Source organism: Bactrocera oleae, chromosome 2 (assembly GCF_042242935.1).
Source record: "Bactrocera oleae isolate idBacOlea1 chromosome 2, idBacOlea1, whole genome shotgun sequence".
Lineage (NCBI taxonomy): Eukaryota > Metazoa > Arthropoda > Insecta > Diptera > Tephritidae > Bactrocera > Bactrocera oleae.
In genome coordinates this window covers 36,629,420-36,647,724 of record NC_091536.1, presented here as the reverse complement: position 1 = coordinate 36,647,724, position 18,305 = coordinate 36,629,420, and the positions used below count along the sequence as shown (strand labels likewise).

At 32.9% G+C, this 18,305-nt stretch overlaps 1 protein-coding gene across 4 annotated transcripts in view; it reads left to right on the top strand.

The window, feature by feature from the left end:
- scro (scarecrow) overlaps positions 1 to 18,305 on the top strand; it is a 95,252-nt gene that overhangs the window by 16,887 nt on the left and 60,060 nt on the right. For all 4 annotated transcript variants that reach the window (XM_036356767.2, XM_036356766.2, XM_036356761.2 and 1 more), the window contains exons 3-4: positions 3,273 to 3,484; positions 13,508 to 13,659. In XM_036356767.2, the coding sequence (XP_036212660.1) occupies positions 3,273 to 3,484; positions 13,508 to 13,659 (364 nt within the window). The remainder of the gene's footprint in view (positions 1 to 3,272; positions 3,485 to 13,507; positions 13,660 to 18,305) is intronic.

Sequence of the window (18,305 nt, the reverse complement as noted above, 5' to 3'; positions counted from 1 at the left end):
CAACAATATGCTATCGTGATCCGATATCGGCGGTTACGATTAATTTGTGGTTCCGTGTACAAAATTTCAGAGCGATGAATGAATATGAGGGACTAGTTGGCGTATATACAGACAGACGGACATGGCTAAATACACTCAGCTCGTCATGCTGATCATTATACTATCGCAACAAGTTGTTACAACTAACTGTTGTTTGTAACACCTTGAACTAATCTAGATAAATATAGAGTTATATATACTATATATACATGATTAGAACGACGATTCGGGTTGAAATGCGGGTGACTGTCTGAATTTCATATGAAGTTCAGTATCAGAATCGGACCACTACTACGGAAAACTGCTAAAAACGAGATAATTTACAAACTAAACACGTCAGATATTTTACGCCCAAGAATATAAAGATTTTCGAATTTCCATTCGACTTTATACCGCATATATCGGTTAATATGTGAGTTATATTAATGCATTTGAGGGAGCGTGTTTTTCCAATAACAATTAATCTTTGTGCTTAAAATTGTTAAACTTGGGTAAACACTTGCCCTAGCCCCCATATATGTAACTAATATATGAATTTTCAAAACTCTAGTTGACTTTACTCCTTTTATATTGGTCAATAATTGAGGTATTTTAATAAAACTCAGAGATCATGTCTTTTTCGAAATGTCGTAATGCCAAAAATTTGAAAAATCGGGTCATTACTACACATAGCTTTGATATAACTAAATTATATAATATTATAATTTAAAGCTTCCCGGTCTTTATACAGTATATATCGATCAATATATAAGATAGCATAAGAAAATTTTAATTCCATAAATTCTCACAGTTTCTACTACATATGACGATTTTCGGTATTGTAGCCGACTTTATGTCTAATTTTTATAATTATTTTCACAAAATTGCGTAGATTGATGATAATTTGAGTAATGCTAAACGTTAACGCCATCAGTCTAGACTTTCCTTAACCAAAATATACCCGATGTAATGCTTCTCGAATTTCCAGCTGACTTTAAACCGTATTAAGTGCACAAATTTTCTTAAACATTATGTTAAATTTGAATGGCATTGGTCTAGATCTTGGTGAAAACCTCTAATCCCTAATTTAAGGAATTCCGGTCCTCTGGTTGCATTTTTTCATATCAATCAAACATACTAAATTAAGCCCTTGCGGTTGAGTTTATATCTTACTTAACTTAAGTTTTTTATATTTATATCTCATTTAGGGATGGTTTTCATATAATTATCGCTGATACGAAATAAATTAAAGTAGGTGAGTCCCTTATGATCTATAATATAAGTTCAGAAGATACCAAATATATTCGTTATCCATTCACGCTTCTGTTGAATAACGAATGTTTAATCCATTCGCAACATTTTTAAAACATAATCAGATTGGCAGGTGCCATCCTTAAGGTCTTAAGTCATTCTAGAATACAAATGAAACCATCAACTTTTATAGGGTCTACATTAGGGCGCTATTTTTTTTAACTTTTCACTATCCCATCGTGAAATCTGGTTGGTTGGTTTTGTTAGTTAGGAAAAGGACCCTAATCTGTATATACGCGAACTAGTCCCTAATTTTTTGAGATATCGATCTGAATTTTGCACACTTAGAGTCTGAACCATAGGAATAAAGAGCTTGTATTGAAAACTTTCATCGGATCACTTTAGCTGCCTTTCAAACTGAACGATCGAAATCAAATGCTTGTATTGAAAACTTTTTCATTTGACGAGATATGTTCAAAAATTTGGCACGTATTATTGTCTAAGGTAATGATACAAACTCCGAAGAAATTGTTCATATCCATAGAAACATCGGTCAATTATAGACGGAGAATGCCCGCTAGAAAATCTTATCGGGACCGTAGAACCACAAACTGGAACCTGTACTGCAAAAAGTTTCGACAAGCTCTTCCATGCGCGCTGTTGGTGAATTTATGAAATGGTGTAACCGAACATTTCATACTCTTGCAACATATTATTAACAGAAAAAGATGCTCTTTAAGTTTCATTAAGGTACCTCACTCACTCACTATCACCAATATACATACATATAATATATGGAGTAAAGTAAGCCGGATGTTTCAAAATCGTGAAAAAACTGTTATATCCATTTTAGTCACAAAGATGCACCATTGTTTAAAAAACACGCTCACTCAATTTTATTCAGATAACTCACATATTGTCCGATATTTGCGAAATAAAGTCAGACGGAAGTTCAAAAATAACTTTGTATTAGGTTTATATTATTATCGGGTTTTTGGGGATGATATGATTTTGAAGTATCGTTTTTGCCATTTTTAAAAAGTGCCAATAAGACAAAGAACCGCTTGAAGTAATAAAAATATTGCTACTGTTTAAGCAAGTGTTGCTGAAGATCGCAATTTATCGATTCCAAGACGTTCTCAAGAATTGAGACTGTCTTAAATCACAACCCTCCGGATTTTGAGAAAGGATTTGGGCTTTCATCCATATAAAATTGTTCTCACTCAAGAACTGAAGCCATCGGACCACCGTTAACGTCGTGAATTTGCTGATTTTGGCTTGGAACAACTTGAAAACACTAACGATTTTTTAAAGAAAATCATCTTCTCCGATGAGGTTCACTTTTTTGTTTTGTTTTTTTGGTCTGGTGGAATGATCGACCCGTACTTCTTTCGATATAAAGCTGGTAACACCGTTACTGTCAATGGAGAACGGTGATCGATGATAACCAAACTTTTTTGGCCACAATTGGAAGAAGTTTATCTTGACAACATTTGGTTGATTTGAAAATTTTAAGAAATCGTGACATTGAATGGCCTGCAAGAAGTTATGATTTATCGCGCTTTTAGTAGTTATAGGGGGTTATAATCCAATTTCAATCATTTTCAAAACTGTTCAAGCCCGTAAGTACTAAATATGTGGACCTCAGTGCCTATAGTTGACCTTCTACCGAAAATATCAGTCAATCCACAAAGAAATCTCAAACGAGTATACCATTTGACTTTGCGAGAGTATAAAATGTTCGGTTATATCCGAACTTAGCCCTTCCTTACTTGTTTTAAATAACTTCATTTATATTACTGTATGACTATTGCAAATTTATCGCCAACATACGCTGACCAGTAACTTTTGTTCTCACTTTTCACTTGCTAAAATTTATTTATTCATTTATTTACTATCGTATAATATTTATAATATTATCAAATTTATTATAATATCTAAATTAATATAAAATTTAAAAAAATATATCACCAAACAATTATAAATAAAATATTTTATTTTAGAACGAATTCCAGTGAAAGTAGTATCACTTCACCTAATACATTAGGATCTTCGACAATGGCAAATCCCTACGCGATGGGTTCACTTTATCATAGTCCAGGAGTCCAAAGTTATTGCGGGCCAGCAGATAATCTTTCATTAGCAGGACATTATTCTGATATGAGAGGTTCGGCGTCTTGGTATGGATCTACTACAAATGATCCCAGATTTGCCAGTAAGTCTCCTTATTTTTAATAATTAATCAATTCAAGCCTTAAACACCAAAGCAATATAAGAAGCAAGATTTTAAATCAATTGTACTTTCGTCGTAAGTGCTGATGAATATTAGGTACAATGAAAATATGATAAATTGAGACAAAAAATATATTTTTATAGTAGAAGTTCACAAACTTGATTTAAATAAATAAGTTTCTTAAGTATCAGTAAATAGCAAAGCTTCTGCTGGAAAAACGTTTCTTAATCCAAAAAACTAGCAGAGGAGAGCACAAGGTGAGAGCGTAAGATACAGAGATACATAGCTGCTACGTTCTGCTGTGAAATTTCTGTAATACTTCTATCTTTTAATACTTTTCAATTGTGAAAATAAATATTCTATTGAGCAATTTTCAAGTGCTGATATAATATGATTATTAAAAAGATATTAAATTTTTTCTCAGCTTATTTCTGATAGTTCTCCATTTCTTTACTTCTGTCTTGTTTACTCTTTGTAATAGTAACTTGTAAATTTGCGAATTCTTCATACCTTATCAAGATTTACAACGTTATAACCACTACTTCTTTGTCCGATTCTGAATAATTTCATAAAATTATGTATGATATCCTAACGCATAAATAGTTATTTTAGATGCCCACATAGATATGGTATATTTTTACCTTTCTACACTCAACATGTTGCAACACAAGGGATGTTTGTAACGCAGATCGGCTTAATCGGAATACCGCCATTCCCACAAAATGCCACCAAACTTAACTCTTATAAAGAACCATAATTAAGCTCCTACGGAACGACGTACAAATTTGCACAGTTATCCGTTTATTCCTGCAGAAGGTCTTCTACTCTCTTCCTGCCTGCACCGTTATACCACATATCACATTACAAACGTTTCCTGATTGTATTTTGATCGCGACTTGATCAATCACAACCTGTCCATAACTTTATACGAATATTTATATGTTGTGAAATCCACTTTACCGTATACAAATCAAGCACCAAAGAAAATATTGGGTTAAAACTTTGCGCTTCATAATCGAATCATAACCCTTCAAGTATCGAGACACCGAATATGTGGACCTCAATGCCTATGGCTGTGAGAAAATATCGGTTACCCGGTGAGATATGTCATTGAAGTTTAGAGAGACTCTTTTCTTGACAATAACGTATCCTCGTATTAAAAATCGAGTCAATACTCTCTCTAGCCCCCATATTCCTACTATAAAGTTTTTCGAACTTCCTGTTGCATTTATACCGTATATATCGGTCAATAAATAAGATGTATTATAGTTTAATGCCAAATATAAATAAATTTGGTCAACAAATTGCCTCAGCTTACCATATAAAGGTTTTTCTTTATATGTGCAGTTTTCAATGAGGCAGTACTTTTTCGGAGTTGGTCGGTTGACAGCTATTACTTGATTTATACTCACTTGGTTTGCCATTTCATAATGAACATACGTACTCCGGAACATAGTTTACAACTCGTACAATTTATTACCAAAGTATTGGTTCGCGTGACGCATCGCACATTCTGGTACCAATTTTACCCATTATCTGCATTAAACTATAATATATCCAATATTATACGTTTACTTAATATTGCTAAGGTATCTCACAAATGGAACGATATATATGGTATAAAAATACATTAATTTATTTAAGATAATTCAGATATTAGCCGGTATACGAGTATGCGTATAAAACCAACCGAAAGTTCAAAAATATTTATATTAGGTACGAGTATATGGGGGCTAAGAAAAGTATTGACCCATTTTTAACGCAAGGGTATAATATTATCAGCAAAATATTATCACCAAATTTCAATAATATATTATTATACCTACCGAATTTAAAATTGGTCGAGCAGGTCTTGAGATATGGGATGGGCGGTGCCATGCCCATTGTAAATTTTTGATACCGGCTTCTATAAAACCCTTTGATACAATTTTATGTGTAAAGTTTATCGTTTCTGTAGCACATATTTAGTGAGTTATCGCACTTTAAGTAGTTTTCAACATAACCGTTATGTGGGGAGTGGGCGTGATTTTTATATGATTTCCTTCATTTTCACATCGTCGGAGGGAATACCGAAAATATTTGTTCCAAGCAAATGTGGTTGATTTACCTATAGTGGTTTGGGAGATATGTAAATTAATCCTATTACGGGCACAGATGCCCCTATCCTACGATCCAAAAAAAAAATTGTGTATCTTATTGGGGAGTTATGGCACTTAATATATTTTCGTTTAATGGAGTTGTTTGTGCGTGACAATGCACGTTTCCGCCAGTCTACAATACCAGCCCCCCATAGGTGCCAAGGAACACGTGCACTAAGTTTCCTCCAGATATCTTCTTGTAGTAAATATATACAGTATCCCCTGCTTAAATCACCCCCGGTTAATTGAACGCTTATTTGAATGACCTAATTGATCAAGAAGATACTGCATTCGAGTACGAAATTGATGTAAATTTTAACGCACAATTGGTTAAAAATATGTTATTTGAAAAAAAATATATTTAAAATTTAACCCAGCCGCAAATACAGAACTCAAATTTGGCACAACGATTAACTTTAAGGAGGGCACCTGCGGTTTGAATAACTTTTACAACTATTCGTGGCCTCGCCTCCTAATAAGTTTAATGTATATATCTTCCAAACCAATAACGTTATATCACCCAAATTTGCACAGGGCACATTTTTTTAACCCTTCTTACAATAGTGTGAAAATAAATGCAATCGGATGCTAACCCTGCCCACTCCACATACAACGGTTTTGTTAAAAACTACTAAAAGTATGATAAATCATTGAGTCAGAGACATTAAATTTTCGTCCAGGATGACACAAAACAGCTTTACAAGAGCCGGTGTCAAAATTGGTCGATGGACGGGGAACCAACCACATTTAAGTGAATTCACATATCTCGGAGCCTGGTATATCGATTTCAAACAAGATTCGATATATAATCACAGTGCGAAAATGTAGGAAATCGGACCACAATTGGTGATGGTATGTGAGGTACCTGAATGAAACCCTGGGGAATTTTATTAGTCTGTGGCATGTTAATAATAAGTGATATTGGCAAAAATAGAAAAAATCCGGTCAATACTATCCCCAAACCCAAATACTACATATGAAGATTTACAATTTTGCTAACACGTTTTATGGCGAATGCTCGCATGTTCTCAAGTATACCTGAGCAATGTCCAAATTAATGCAATCAGCCCTTCCATTTCTCTGCCCCCAATATACCCGATATAATGATATCCGTCGTTCCACATGATTTTAAACCCTCAGGTTGGTCAAAATTTTAATGAAATTATATGGACAAGTTTTCTTAAAAATTTTGTGGTTTAACGCTGAATAAGAATAGAATTGGTCTAGACAATGGTATATATGTCATATCCCTAAAATGATGAATTCCAATCTTCTGGTTGATGTTTTCCACAACAACTCAATATGCAAGTTTATTAAACTTAGTCCCTTTCGGTCGAGTTAATGTTACATACATATATCTCATTTGAATACGTTTTTAATATACTTGTAGTTTTAACAGACGGGAACTAAAATATAGCAATAAAATAAAGTCCAATGATTATCAATATACTTGTATGTCAAGACGATACCAAATTTGATTGTAACTTATTCTCGATTTCTTCGAATAATGAATGTTAAATGCTTTGGCAACATTTTATAAAGTTTTGCCAGTACCTGAAGGCATTTGATTCCTGCAAGTTGCAAAAGTAAAAATGTTCGGTTACACCCGAACTTAGCCGTTCCTTACTTGTTTAATATAATGTTTTGCAACACCTAGAATTATTTCCCCGCCTTTGAGCAATCCTCTGTTGCACCTGAACTTAACCTTTCCTTACTTGTTATTATGGTATCCCATAAATTACACAGTACAACAAATTACGACTTAATTTTTTCCGCAGTGATGAGATAGTAATTTTCGGAAAGAGGAGATTGTCCTCTATTTATCCGAAGAAAGTAGTAGACTGCTACGTCTTAGTTTTTTGTTACACACAGTTGAAGTTTGAAGGTCTACGGAGTGGTTTAAGCATCAATGAAACATTGTAAACCTTGGTTTTTGTGTACCGTTTTGGCTTAAACTTCGTATCCGGTGGTTTTTGGGGACAAGGAATTCGAATTTTGGGTATAATTTACAATTGTAGACAATCTAGAGGGCGCCACCGTACAAAAAAAGTAAAAAAATCGTTAATTTTTCAATTAAAACCTGCAGTTAAATGGTTGATCTAAAACCTAAAAAATTTTCAGCAAAAATGTTCCTCATGAAAAATTAGGAGGGCTCTTATGCAACAAAACTCTCTCAGACCACAATTTCACGCTTAAATATACACAACGTCTAACATAACACAACATTTCAATATTATTTCAAATTTTATTTTTAATTGAAATTAATTTTTAACTTTAGAATAATAGATTTAAGTGCATATTAAGTATATATTGCGTATTCATGTTTTCTGGAATGTTCAACATGATTAGTTTCACGGATTTTTTTTTTTTTTTTGGTTTTCCTTTAAATTGTTCATCCACTGTTTTTATTTCCTGATGGAATCTCTCGTGCTCATCTGACACGGCTCCCAAGTTTTCCGCGAAGAAATTTAGATGAGAATCAAGAAAATGAAGTTTTAGAGACATCTTCACATAGGTATATTGCGTGAAATGCAGTAAGCATAGCTTCCTTTTTCTCCTTTATATCATCCTAACAAAGCACTTTGGCATGATTTACACACAAAATGTGGTGTCCAGTATGTGTTTAAATTTTAACAACCCGCACTAAAATACAATGTATTCGCTTCTTCTAAAATAGACATTATTTTTATTTTTTCAATAGGTAGAGTATATCTACCGCAAATATAACAAAAATTATCTCGATGTTTGCAAATTATTAATTATTATATTTTTTATAAAGAATAAACCCAAACAATTATGTTTAAAGTACTCAGTAGACCTTCAAACTTCAAAAGCGTGTAACAAAAAACTGAGACGTAGCAGTCTATATCTTTCTTCGGATAAAATGATCAGAACAATCTCCTCTTTCCGAAAGTTACTATCTCATCGTTGCGGAAAAAATTAAGCCGTAATTTGTTGGACTGTGTTATTGTTATCTTCACAATCCAAGCGTTCAAGTAAAACCGACTTAATACACAAAACAGCTTGACTATTTGATACAAAAAATACACAAAACAGCTGAAATACCTATTTCCATTCATAGTTAATCGCAAATGGTTTTTGACCCTTCTCAATTATGAAAATGAACATTCGCGTTGCAATTCGTCACAGCTAATAAAATGATTAAAATTCGAGGTCCGAGTTGTAAATGTTCTAAAATTTTCGTGAATATCTTCGAAATTTAGTTGCCGAATTCAGTGATAATTGTAAATTTATTTAAGATATTTTAAGGGTGTTAGGTTATCGCAAAGAAAATCAAGCTTGATAGAATGGGTGATAAGAAAACAATGCAAACAATACTCTCTGTATGCTGAGGCACGTAATTCAAACTTGAATTAGGCAAGGTCGTCGAAGAAGTGAATTTGTTTGAAACTTTCAAAGATGACGATAACCAAATTACTTTTAAACTTTTTACAGCACAACCTTGTATATTTTAAGATCTGTGAAACGATAACATCTCGTTTATCGTTAGTAAGCAAGCGCATCATAACACGCAAAACTTTACGATAAATGAGGTAGCAAGCTCAAGATAAGCATCTTGCGATAAGTGAGTCTTATAATGAACATTGTATTACTGTGAAAAGAAAAATGTACAATTTAGAAATCTCTAAGTAATTGACATTGAATATACTATAAAGTTACAGTGACCAGAATTTCATATTCTATTAGTGAAAATAGTTAGTTTCTCATGTATCACATTTTTCACATACTTTTCGGAAAATGCACCGTAACGCGAAGTAAACGTATATTATAATTTAAATATTGCCGCGGGTACCGAAAGCACCTAAGATAAGTCCAGCGCTGGCAAAAACAAACCTTCGAGGTGAGGGGTATTAAAGCATCGCTCAGTGGAAGCCATGCCCAATTTGGCGGGGATAGATTGGAAGTCATAAATGTTCGAGTTCGAGTGCGAAATTTCTTTGTTTTTTGACAACTAACAAATCAATGGATTATTGGGTTTTCTTTGTTTTGTTTTGCTCCCAATATTCGCCCACCTGTGAGCTTTCAAACTTAACATATTTTTAAACAAGTGCACTAATTATTTTCGTTTATGTTTTAAATGAAAAACATTTCTTTGTGATCCGTGCTTATATGTTTTAGTGATTAATCTCGTTAATATAATATGATCTATTGTGTATGTGAAGTTCAAAAATTCGCTGCAGGATTTTGCACCTTTTTTATTTTTTGCGTTTTTTAGATACAATGTTTTCTAATGTTATTGATTCCTCACAATTTAATGAAGAGCAATATCAACATCTAATAAATTGATGGATATGTGGAAAAGGAGTCATAGGATTATGGTATTGTTTGCAGAGCGAAATAAAAAATGCCTCGCAAATTGTTTCAATATTGAGCTCTGAATCTGCAATAGCATCAAAAATGATTTAAAGTTGAAATATTGACACAAAAACCCCTATTCCTTACACACCTGAGGCTTTGGTTCTACTTTTAGATGGAGGCTACACAAAAAGTTCTTATAAATTGATGCAATAAGGTGCCAAAGGTCGAAACTTCCATATATGTCCGAGTTACGATATTTTGGTTAAAAGTACAAAGGAGTGTTATCCCAATGGCATACGCGTAACTGAACAATAAGCTAAAGTGAATTTACATTATCTTTTTGGCCACACTGTTGCACGTATAATAAAAGGTTATTCACCAGAATTTGAGAGCCTCGGCAATGATTGCTTAAGAGCCATATTTAAATGGGGGTGTGATGGTAGCAGAGACCATTCTACTTAGTGGCAATGCTTTCGTGCTCCTGAAACTGGACCAATTGATGAAAATTTGTTTGCTGTATGTATTGTATTGTACCTTTGCTAATAAAAAATGGATCCTAATACCAGACCTATAAAAATTACGAAAAATTGTCACCGGAATTAGCTGGGTTAGAGCTGAAAATGTGGATAGGCAAATTGCACGAATTCTGCCAACAGCATCGAATCGTTCGCAAGTAACATACAATGCCATAGTAGAACATTCAATGCCATAGCGGAGTCATCATCACTGGCTTGCGGAAATTTTGGGGCGACTCCAAGATTAATGTACAATTTGAATTTGATTCGGCTGCGCAACATTTATTCGAATATGGATTATCAACTCTACATGCTTGGATACGGTGTTTCAAGTGCATAATTCAAATCGCCTACAAACTACCATTAAAAAACTAGAGAGACTTTCGTGGAGAAAGTAAGGAAGTTATTGAAGCAACAAAGAAAAAAATTCAACTTGAACTAAAAAGAGAAATGTGTATCTTTGTGAACATCAAAATGACGGGCTCAAGGAACACAAACAGCGGTAATAATCAAATTTCAGCATCTGACTTTGGCTTCTATGGTAACTGGCGTATAAGTGGAATTAATCAAAATATTCAATATAATATAATAAAATATTCATATGTTAAACCACACTCGAAAAATCTCGGGCCTGCACACCCTGAAAGACTTAATGTACGCTCTATTGGCTTCGTCAGACTATCTCATAACCTCCAAATCCAAAATTACCTCGAAATACTCTAAAAAACACACTTATATAGATGATGTGGTCAAGCAGCTTCTTTTAGATGCGAATGAGTTACCGGACAGCTGTATTTCCGAAAGCTCTGCTTCGGAATAATTTTCTAAGCCTTTCCTTGAATAAAACAAAAAATGTGAAGTATAAACTTTTTATGAAAAATTAATTTTTGCTATAAAAAAAAACTAAGAATTACAGCTAACAATGGTACTTTCTTATATATATTTTGCATATACCATATTTTGCATATAAAAAATAATGAAAATTAACGAAATTAATTGATAAAGTATTTGTTATCAATTATTCAATTTACAAATAACATTACAATTTTTTATTTCTTTTCGAAGCTATTATACTTGCATGAACAAAGCAAATCCGTGCAGGCGAAGTTAACTTTTTTACTTGTTTTAATATTTTCTATTTACTATGTATTCTATATATTTTTTAAACAGTTTCCATTGTCATGATGACTCGCCAAAAATAGTGGAATCCATCCAAACATATACATCAGCAAAGTCATTGTTTGTTTAGGTTGATTACTCAATACATAAAAGTGATTGTTTGTGTAGAAAATGTGTGTGCCACTTGAAAAAACTATACAAAATATAGGAACTGTTTAAAGCCATTCTGACCAAAATTTTGTTTCTTATCAATACTTGAAAATTGAATTTTGCTTTGTATTGCAATGTAATGTTTAGTCCTTACAGTCCAGAGAAATTCAAATTAACAAAAATGTAATAAAAAGAAAGCAGCAAGTTTGTACAAAACTGAATTTAATAGTAAATTACTTACATAATAAATAATAATACGTTTGCCGTCACTATCGCAGTACTTTTATTAAACACTTCCGTCGTGTCTATAATACTCTTCTCTGATACCACTCAATATTCATAATTTAAAACTCCTTCTCGTAGGTAACAATTTTTTTAATTTCAGGTGATACAGAGAGTAGTTAGGTTAACAAAACTATTATACTCTCTGTACAATGGTACTGAATGTAGCTTTGCTGGTCCAACTTTTTATTAAAATAAATGTTTTACAAAAATACAATATCACCTATCGTTTCATTGCGGCCTTACCTTACTCATAGCATGTGTTAATTTACCCAGCAAAATAGCTAGCCGTTAAAGCACACAGTTTCTTAATACCGAATTAATAAAACTTTAGTGAGTTTGAAATAATTAGGTTATAAATATAATATCTCACGAGGGTAGTGAAATCACCGATTAAATAACAGAAACAATTAATGTATAATATAATATAAAGAGGTTAGTGCTACCCAAACTTACGTGTAAACTCTCTATTAAGCTCCACACAAAATAGTCAATACTATAGTTTTATCTTAGCATTATCGTATAAATAAGGTACTAGTACCATAAACTTAATTTCAGCATATTCTAAAAAATCCATTTATAATAATAAAGAGCAGCAAGATAAATATACGACAATAAATCCATGAATTGTTGTTAAAAATAAATTTCGACCGGTTTAAAAATATTTACGAAGTAACACAACCAGTCGTAAAAATGGAACCTAAAATAAAACACAAATATAATATATATTGACAATATTGTAAAAAAAAAAATACTTTTCATTTCGCTAATTTTAATTTTCAAGAAATTGTAGGATTAAACAGTTTGAATATTTCACTGTACGAAAGTAAATTATAAAATCGCTATTTGATTTAACGGGTTTATAATATTCGAGTTAACTAATAGTGAAGAATAAAGACAACTAAACCCACTTTTAATTGTGAATTGCATCGTGGAGTGTGGGCAAATTCAAAAAGTATGTGTTAAAACGTGCGCCATCCTGGTTTGTAATGGATTTGAACAGAAAATTTTTTCCTGGGAGTTATTAATTTTTTCGTCCACTGTCGATGAATTAAACCTATTTGCGGGTTAACCGACTGAAGTTTGGAATTCAATCGTTGTTTTAATGAAGAAGCGTTCTGAAACGTTTGAATTGAAACTGTTAGAATTTCGAATGTTGTTCGGAGGCAACTATTTACTTGATGAAATTTTGCAAAATAGCTTTAGTAATAATGCTACATCTTGTTGAGATTAGAAATATAATATTATATTTTCATTAGATTGTTGCTTATTGTATTGTTGCTCTTTCTATTGACTTTTTTATATTCGAAAATATATTCATACTACATACTTACTCGGCCAATATTATTTCCATCCAACAACATATCTTAATAATGGTTAGGACTAAATTATTCTAATAAGCTATGTATACTAATAATTGTAGTTCAATATTTAAATACTACATTAAAAACTTAATTTAAGTATGTATTTCAATTTCGCAGTTACCAGGTTAATGGGTGGGTCAGCGACTACTTCGATGGGACATATGGCCAATATGGGAAGCCTAGCCACATGTAGTGTAACTGATTCGAAGCCATTACAATTCCCCTTGACACAGCGACGTAAACGGAGAGTATTATTTACCCAAGCTCAGGTAAGAATTATTAGCTTAGACCTAAAATTAAATATGTTTTTGTTTATTTTTATATACATTGTATCAAAATAAATAAGATATATGAATTTGGGTGAAAACTTTACATTAGGTACCTTAGCATTTATTTTTCATTTCAACGTTTCTTTTAGAAAAGTCTGAAACTGACTCAGCTTGTAACCAGTTTGTTCAAATAACATACAAGGTGTGTCCTTAAAATATCCGAACTTTTTGCACATTATATAATCTTTGCAAGTTACAAGTATAATTTATTCAAAATAGGTTTCAATATACTCAATATATTAGATTTTTTTAATGTCATTTATAGGAATGTCCTTCTGCACCTCCGTTGAGGTATGGTTGAAGAGAGAAATCCGTTTTTATACTCTCGCAAGCCTGTTGCTACAGAGTATAATAGTTTTGTTCACCTAACGGATGCTTGTATCACCTAAAACTAATCGAGCTAGATATAGGGTTATATATATATAAATGATCAGGATGAAGAGACGAGTTGAAATCCAGGCGACTGCCTGTCCGTCCGCCCGTGTAAGCTCTAACTTGAGTAAAAATTGAGATATCTTTATGAAACTTGGTAGGCAAGTTTATTGGTACCGTGAGACGGTTAGTATTGCAGACGGGCGTAATCGGACCACTGCCACGCCCACAAAACGCCATTGATCAAAAACAAATAAATTTCTATAACTAAGCTGCGCAATAAGTACAGGACTCTTATTTGGTACACAGGATCACATTAGGGAGGGGCATTTGCAGTTAAATTTTTTTTTTTAAAGTGAGCGTGGTCCCCAGTTTAATGTGCATATCTCCTAAACCGCTAACGCTATAATAACAAGATTCACTGCAAGCAAAAATTTTCAGAACCTCTACTTACAGTGTGAAAATAGTTGAAATCGGGTGGCAACTCCGCCCACTCCCCATATAAAGGTGCTGTTAAAAAATACTAAAAGCGCGATAAATCAAGCAATAAACACGCCAGAGACATTAAATTTTATCTCTGGAATAGTATGAGATAACTTTATAGGAACCGCGTTCAAAATTAGTCAGTGGGCGTGGCACCGCCCACTTTTAGTTGAAAACCCATATCTTGGGATCTTTTTAACCGATTTCAACCAAATTCGGTGCATAACTTTCTTTTCATATTTCTATGTTATAGTGCGAAAATGGGCTAAATCGGACTTCAACCACGCCTATTTCCCATATAACACCATTTTTTATTCCATCTGATTCTTTCACTTTCCACTATGCATATCAAGCAATGCAATAATTATATCGGGGTAAAACTTTGCGTGAATAATACGTTTAAAGTAAGCCACCTTGTGACCAAAAATTGTCTAAATTGAACCAAAACTGTTCAAGCCCCTAAGTACTAAATATGTGGACCCCAGTGCCTATAGTTGACCTTCTACCGAAAATATCAGTCAATCCACAAAGAAATCTCAAACGAGTATACCGTTTGACTTTGCGAGAGTATAAAATGTTCGGTTACATCCGAACTTAGCTCTTCCTTACTTGTTTCTCATTCATTTGAAAGAAAACGCGCACAAACCTTTATTGTACCCAAATGTTCAGTAAAAATTATCTAAATAGTGTTTGGATTCCTTGGTTGGCTGCGGGAGTCAACATGCTCGTAGTAAAATTTATACGATACCAATAATTTCACGGACTTTTTCCACCAATTCAGCACACTACTATCTTCTGGACGACCTGGCTTTTGGTTGTCATTTAAATCCTAACGACCGTTCGTTTAAACCAAGTACAAGCTTGAGTACGATTTATACAATCATCACCATAAGCTGTTTTCATCAATTCGTTTGTCTCAGCGATTTTTTTTCAAGTTTAACTCAAGACTTTATATTTGTTTTTTGAAAAATACATAGAAAAATTTTAATTTTTTGTGAAAACGAAATACTAATTTTGAATGGGAATGTGGAAAAAATTTATTCAAAGTATTCAGCATTGATTTTTACACATTTTGACCAGCTTTCTGACAATTTGTGGATACCATGCCAATAGAAATGTTCGTCTTTTGAAGCAAACGAATCGGATACCCAATTATCGACTTCTGCGTAGGAATCGGAGTGTTACTCAGCCAATGCGTGTCCCATCGATGAAAACAAATGGTAATCGGGAAGTACCAAGTCTGGTGAATACGGCGGATGGGGTAACAGCTCCCAGCCAATTTCTTTGATTATGTCCTGAACCGATTTTGCTTTGTGTGTAGGTGCACTGTCGTCTAACAAAATTACTTTGCTGTGTATTCTGGCCCATTCTTGTCGTTTTTCGATCAATGCATGGTTCAAATTGACCATTTGTTGTCTGTAACGATTAATGTTAACATTTTTACCAGGTTTTAGAAGCTCATGATATATCACATCCTTCTGATCCCACCAACCACAGAGCATTGCCTTCTTACCGAATCGATCTATTTTTGTAGTCGATGTTAATGGTTGTCCCGACATAACCCATGATTTTCTCCTTTCAGGATTCTTAAAATAAATCCATTTTTCATCGCCAGTAACAATTCGATGGCTGCCATTGGCATTTGACTCAAAGCTTCATCTACATCCAATATTGTTTGCAGTTCGGCATCTTCAAACTTTTTTTGTGGTCTTCCACGTTCTTCATTTCTCACATAAAAGTCATTATCTCTGATACTTTGAAATCATCCTTTGCATGTTACTTCTGATAGAGCATGATCACCATATGTCTCGACAAGCATTCGATGCGACTCTGCTACCCTTTTCTTCAAATAGAAATAAAAAATTAATGCTTTCCGCAAATCATCACTTTCCGGTACGAAATTTGACATTTTCAACACAATGACAAAATACGATGTTGTTTGATCAATGACTGTAAGGTTATTGCATAGAATATAGATTATAGAGAAGGTACACAGTGCGGCCATTATCAAAATATTTCACTTTTCGCAGGGGAACTGAAAACGATGAGCGTGTTTCACCAAATGGCCACAATTAATATCAGGGGACTGAAAAATAGCAGAATTGAGCATTTTCAATGGTAATTGAGAAAAGTAATGCTAATTTCAATGTTAAGAAATGTACGCTTACAGATTCGTATATTTACAATGCGCAAACGACTTTGCATATAATTTGAAGATATTCTGCCTATACAGGGTGGCTAACGAATCGTGCTACAAAATTAACCCGTAATAAGTTTCTCTTTAGTCAATGCATTACATTTATTTTTTTATTGCATTGAAAATTTTATTTTATTTAAAAAATTAATTATTCCTCCATGCTCAACCACGCATATGCGACACCTAATTCGGGATTGCATCAATTCAGTTAGATTCCTGGGTTTGATTTTGTACACCTCTTGCTTGACATAACCCGATAAGAAAAGACCAAGCGGTCGCAAATATTCTTATACATAATATTATAATATATGTATAATTATGTGTGCATGTAAACAAATATGAAAGTACCCATTATAATTGTTAATTTGTCTATATGCAACGTATGTATGTAAATAAGTACACCCATTGTTTCATGCGAAATCTCCGTTGCCACGGACAACCTATCGTAACTATGTAAGTTAGGTTTTCTTCTACTAAAACCCGTAAAAAAATATAAAGGTATATTTTTTTAGTGGAACATAACTTTATTGGTTGGAATAATAATTTACACTCAATCTTAATTCTATTTTTACTTAACATTAAGCTTAAATTCTAAAGCAGCGCTGCCGCTGTTGTTTACGGGAAACGGTTGACATTCCGTTCCCACAGGAAACAAGTGTTCGGTCAGCATTTTTTAATTGCGCGTGCAATATGGCCTTCAGGTGAAGAGTCGTATTGCACTTTACGTTTAGTTTGCGAGTTTGATATTATTAGGGAGGGATAGCTTATTTGGTGCTAACTCCTCCGCCCTTAAATTCGAACGTCCTCGTTCGACGCTCTTACAAAAAATCTTGACAAATTTTGAATACCAATTTCATTTGTATTGGTTTCAGTTATATTAGAATTATTTTTAATTTTCATTTTTTTGAACATTAATATTATTAAAATTAATATTACAAACATTGATAATATATTTATTGAAAAAAATACATTATTTTGTTTTTTTAATAGATTCAAATGTATAGTCTCGTTAGTTTGAAATTTTTTTATTAATTCTAATGACAATATTTCTTCTAAATTATTATATTTAGATAGTGGCTGTAATATTGCTGGTAATGGCTTTTTTCCTGTTATCATATTTGAGTTGTACAATATTCCATCTATTTCTAACCTAGCATTATGATATTTTATTAAATATGTGCCATTTACCATTAAACTTTCATTATTAATTTTTATTACATCATTAAATTGATTTAAAAGTATTAAGTCGCTTGAAATTTCTTCGACCGATTTTATATGTTCATTATTAATTTTCGTACAATTTTCCGTTTTACTATTTAATAAATGTGTGATACATGCATCATCCGATATATCTTTTACTGCGTTTTTAGGGCAAATTGATATGCTGTTATATGATTTACAATTGGTATATATGCCATAAACTTTGTTTGGACATAATAATATTAGTTTAAACATTATTTTATTTATTACTTCGTTTTTCTTTATTGGTCGTGTTTCTGTAGACCTACATTCTTCAGATCCCGTTGTCGGTAAA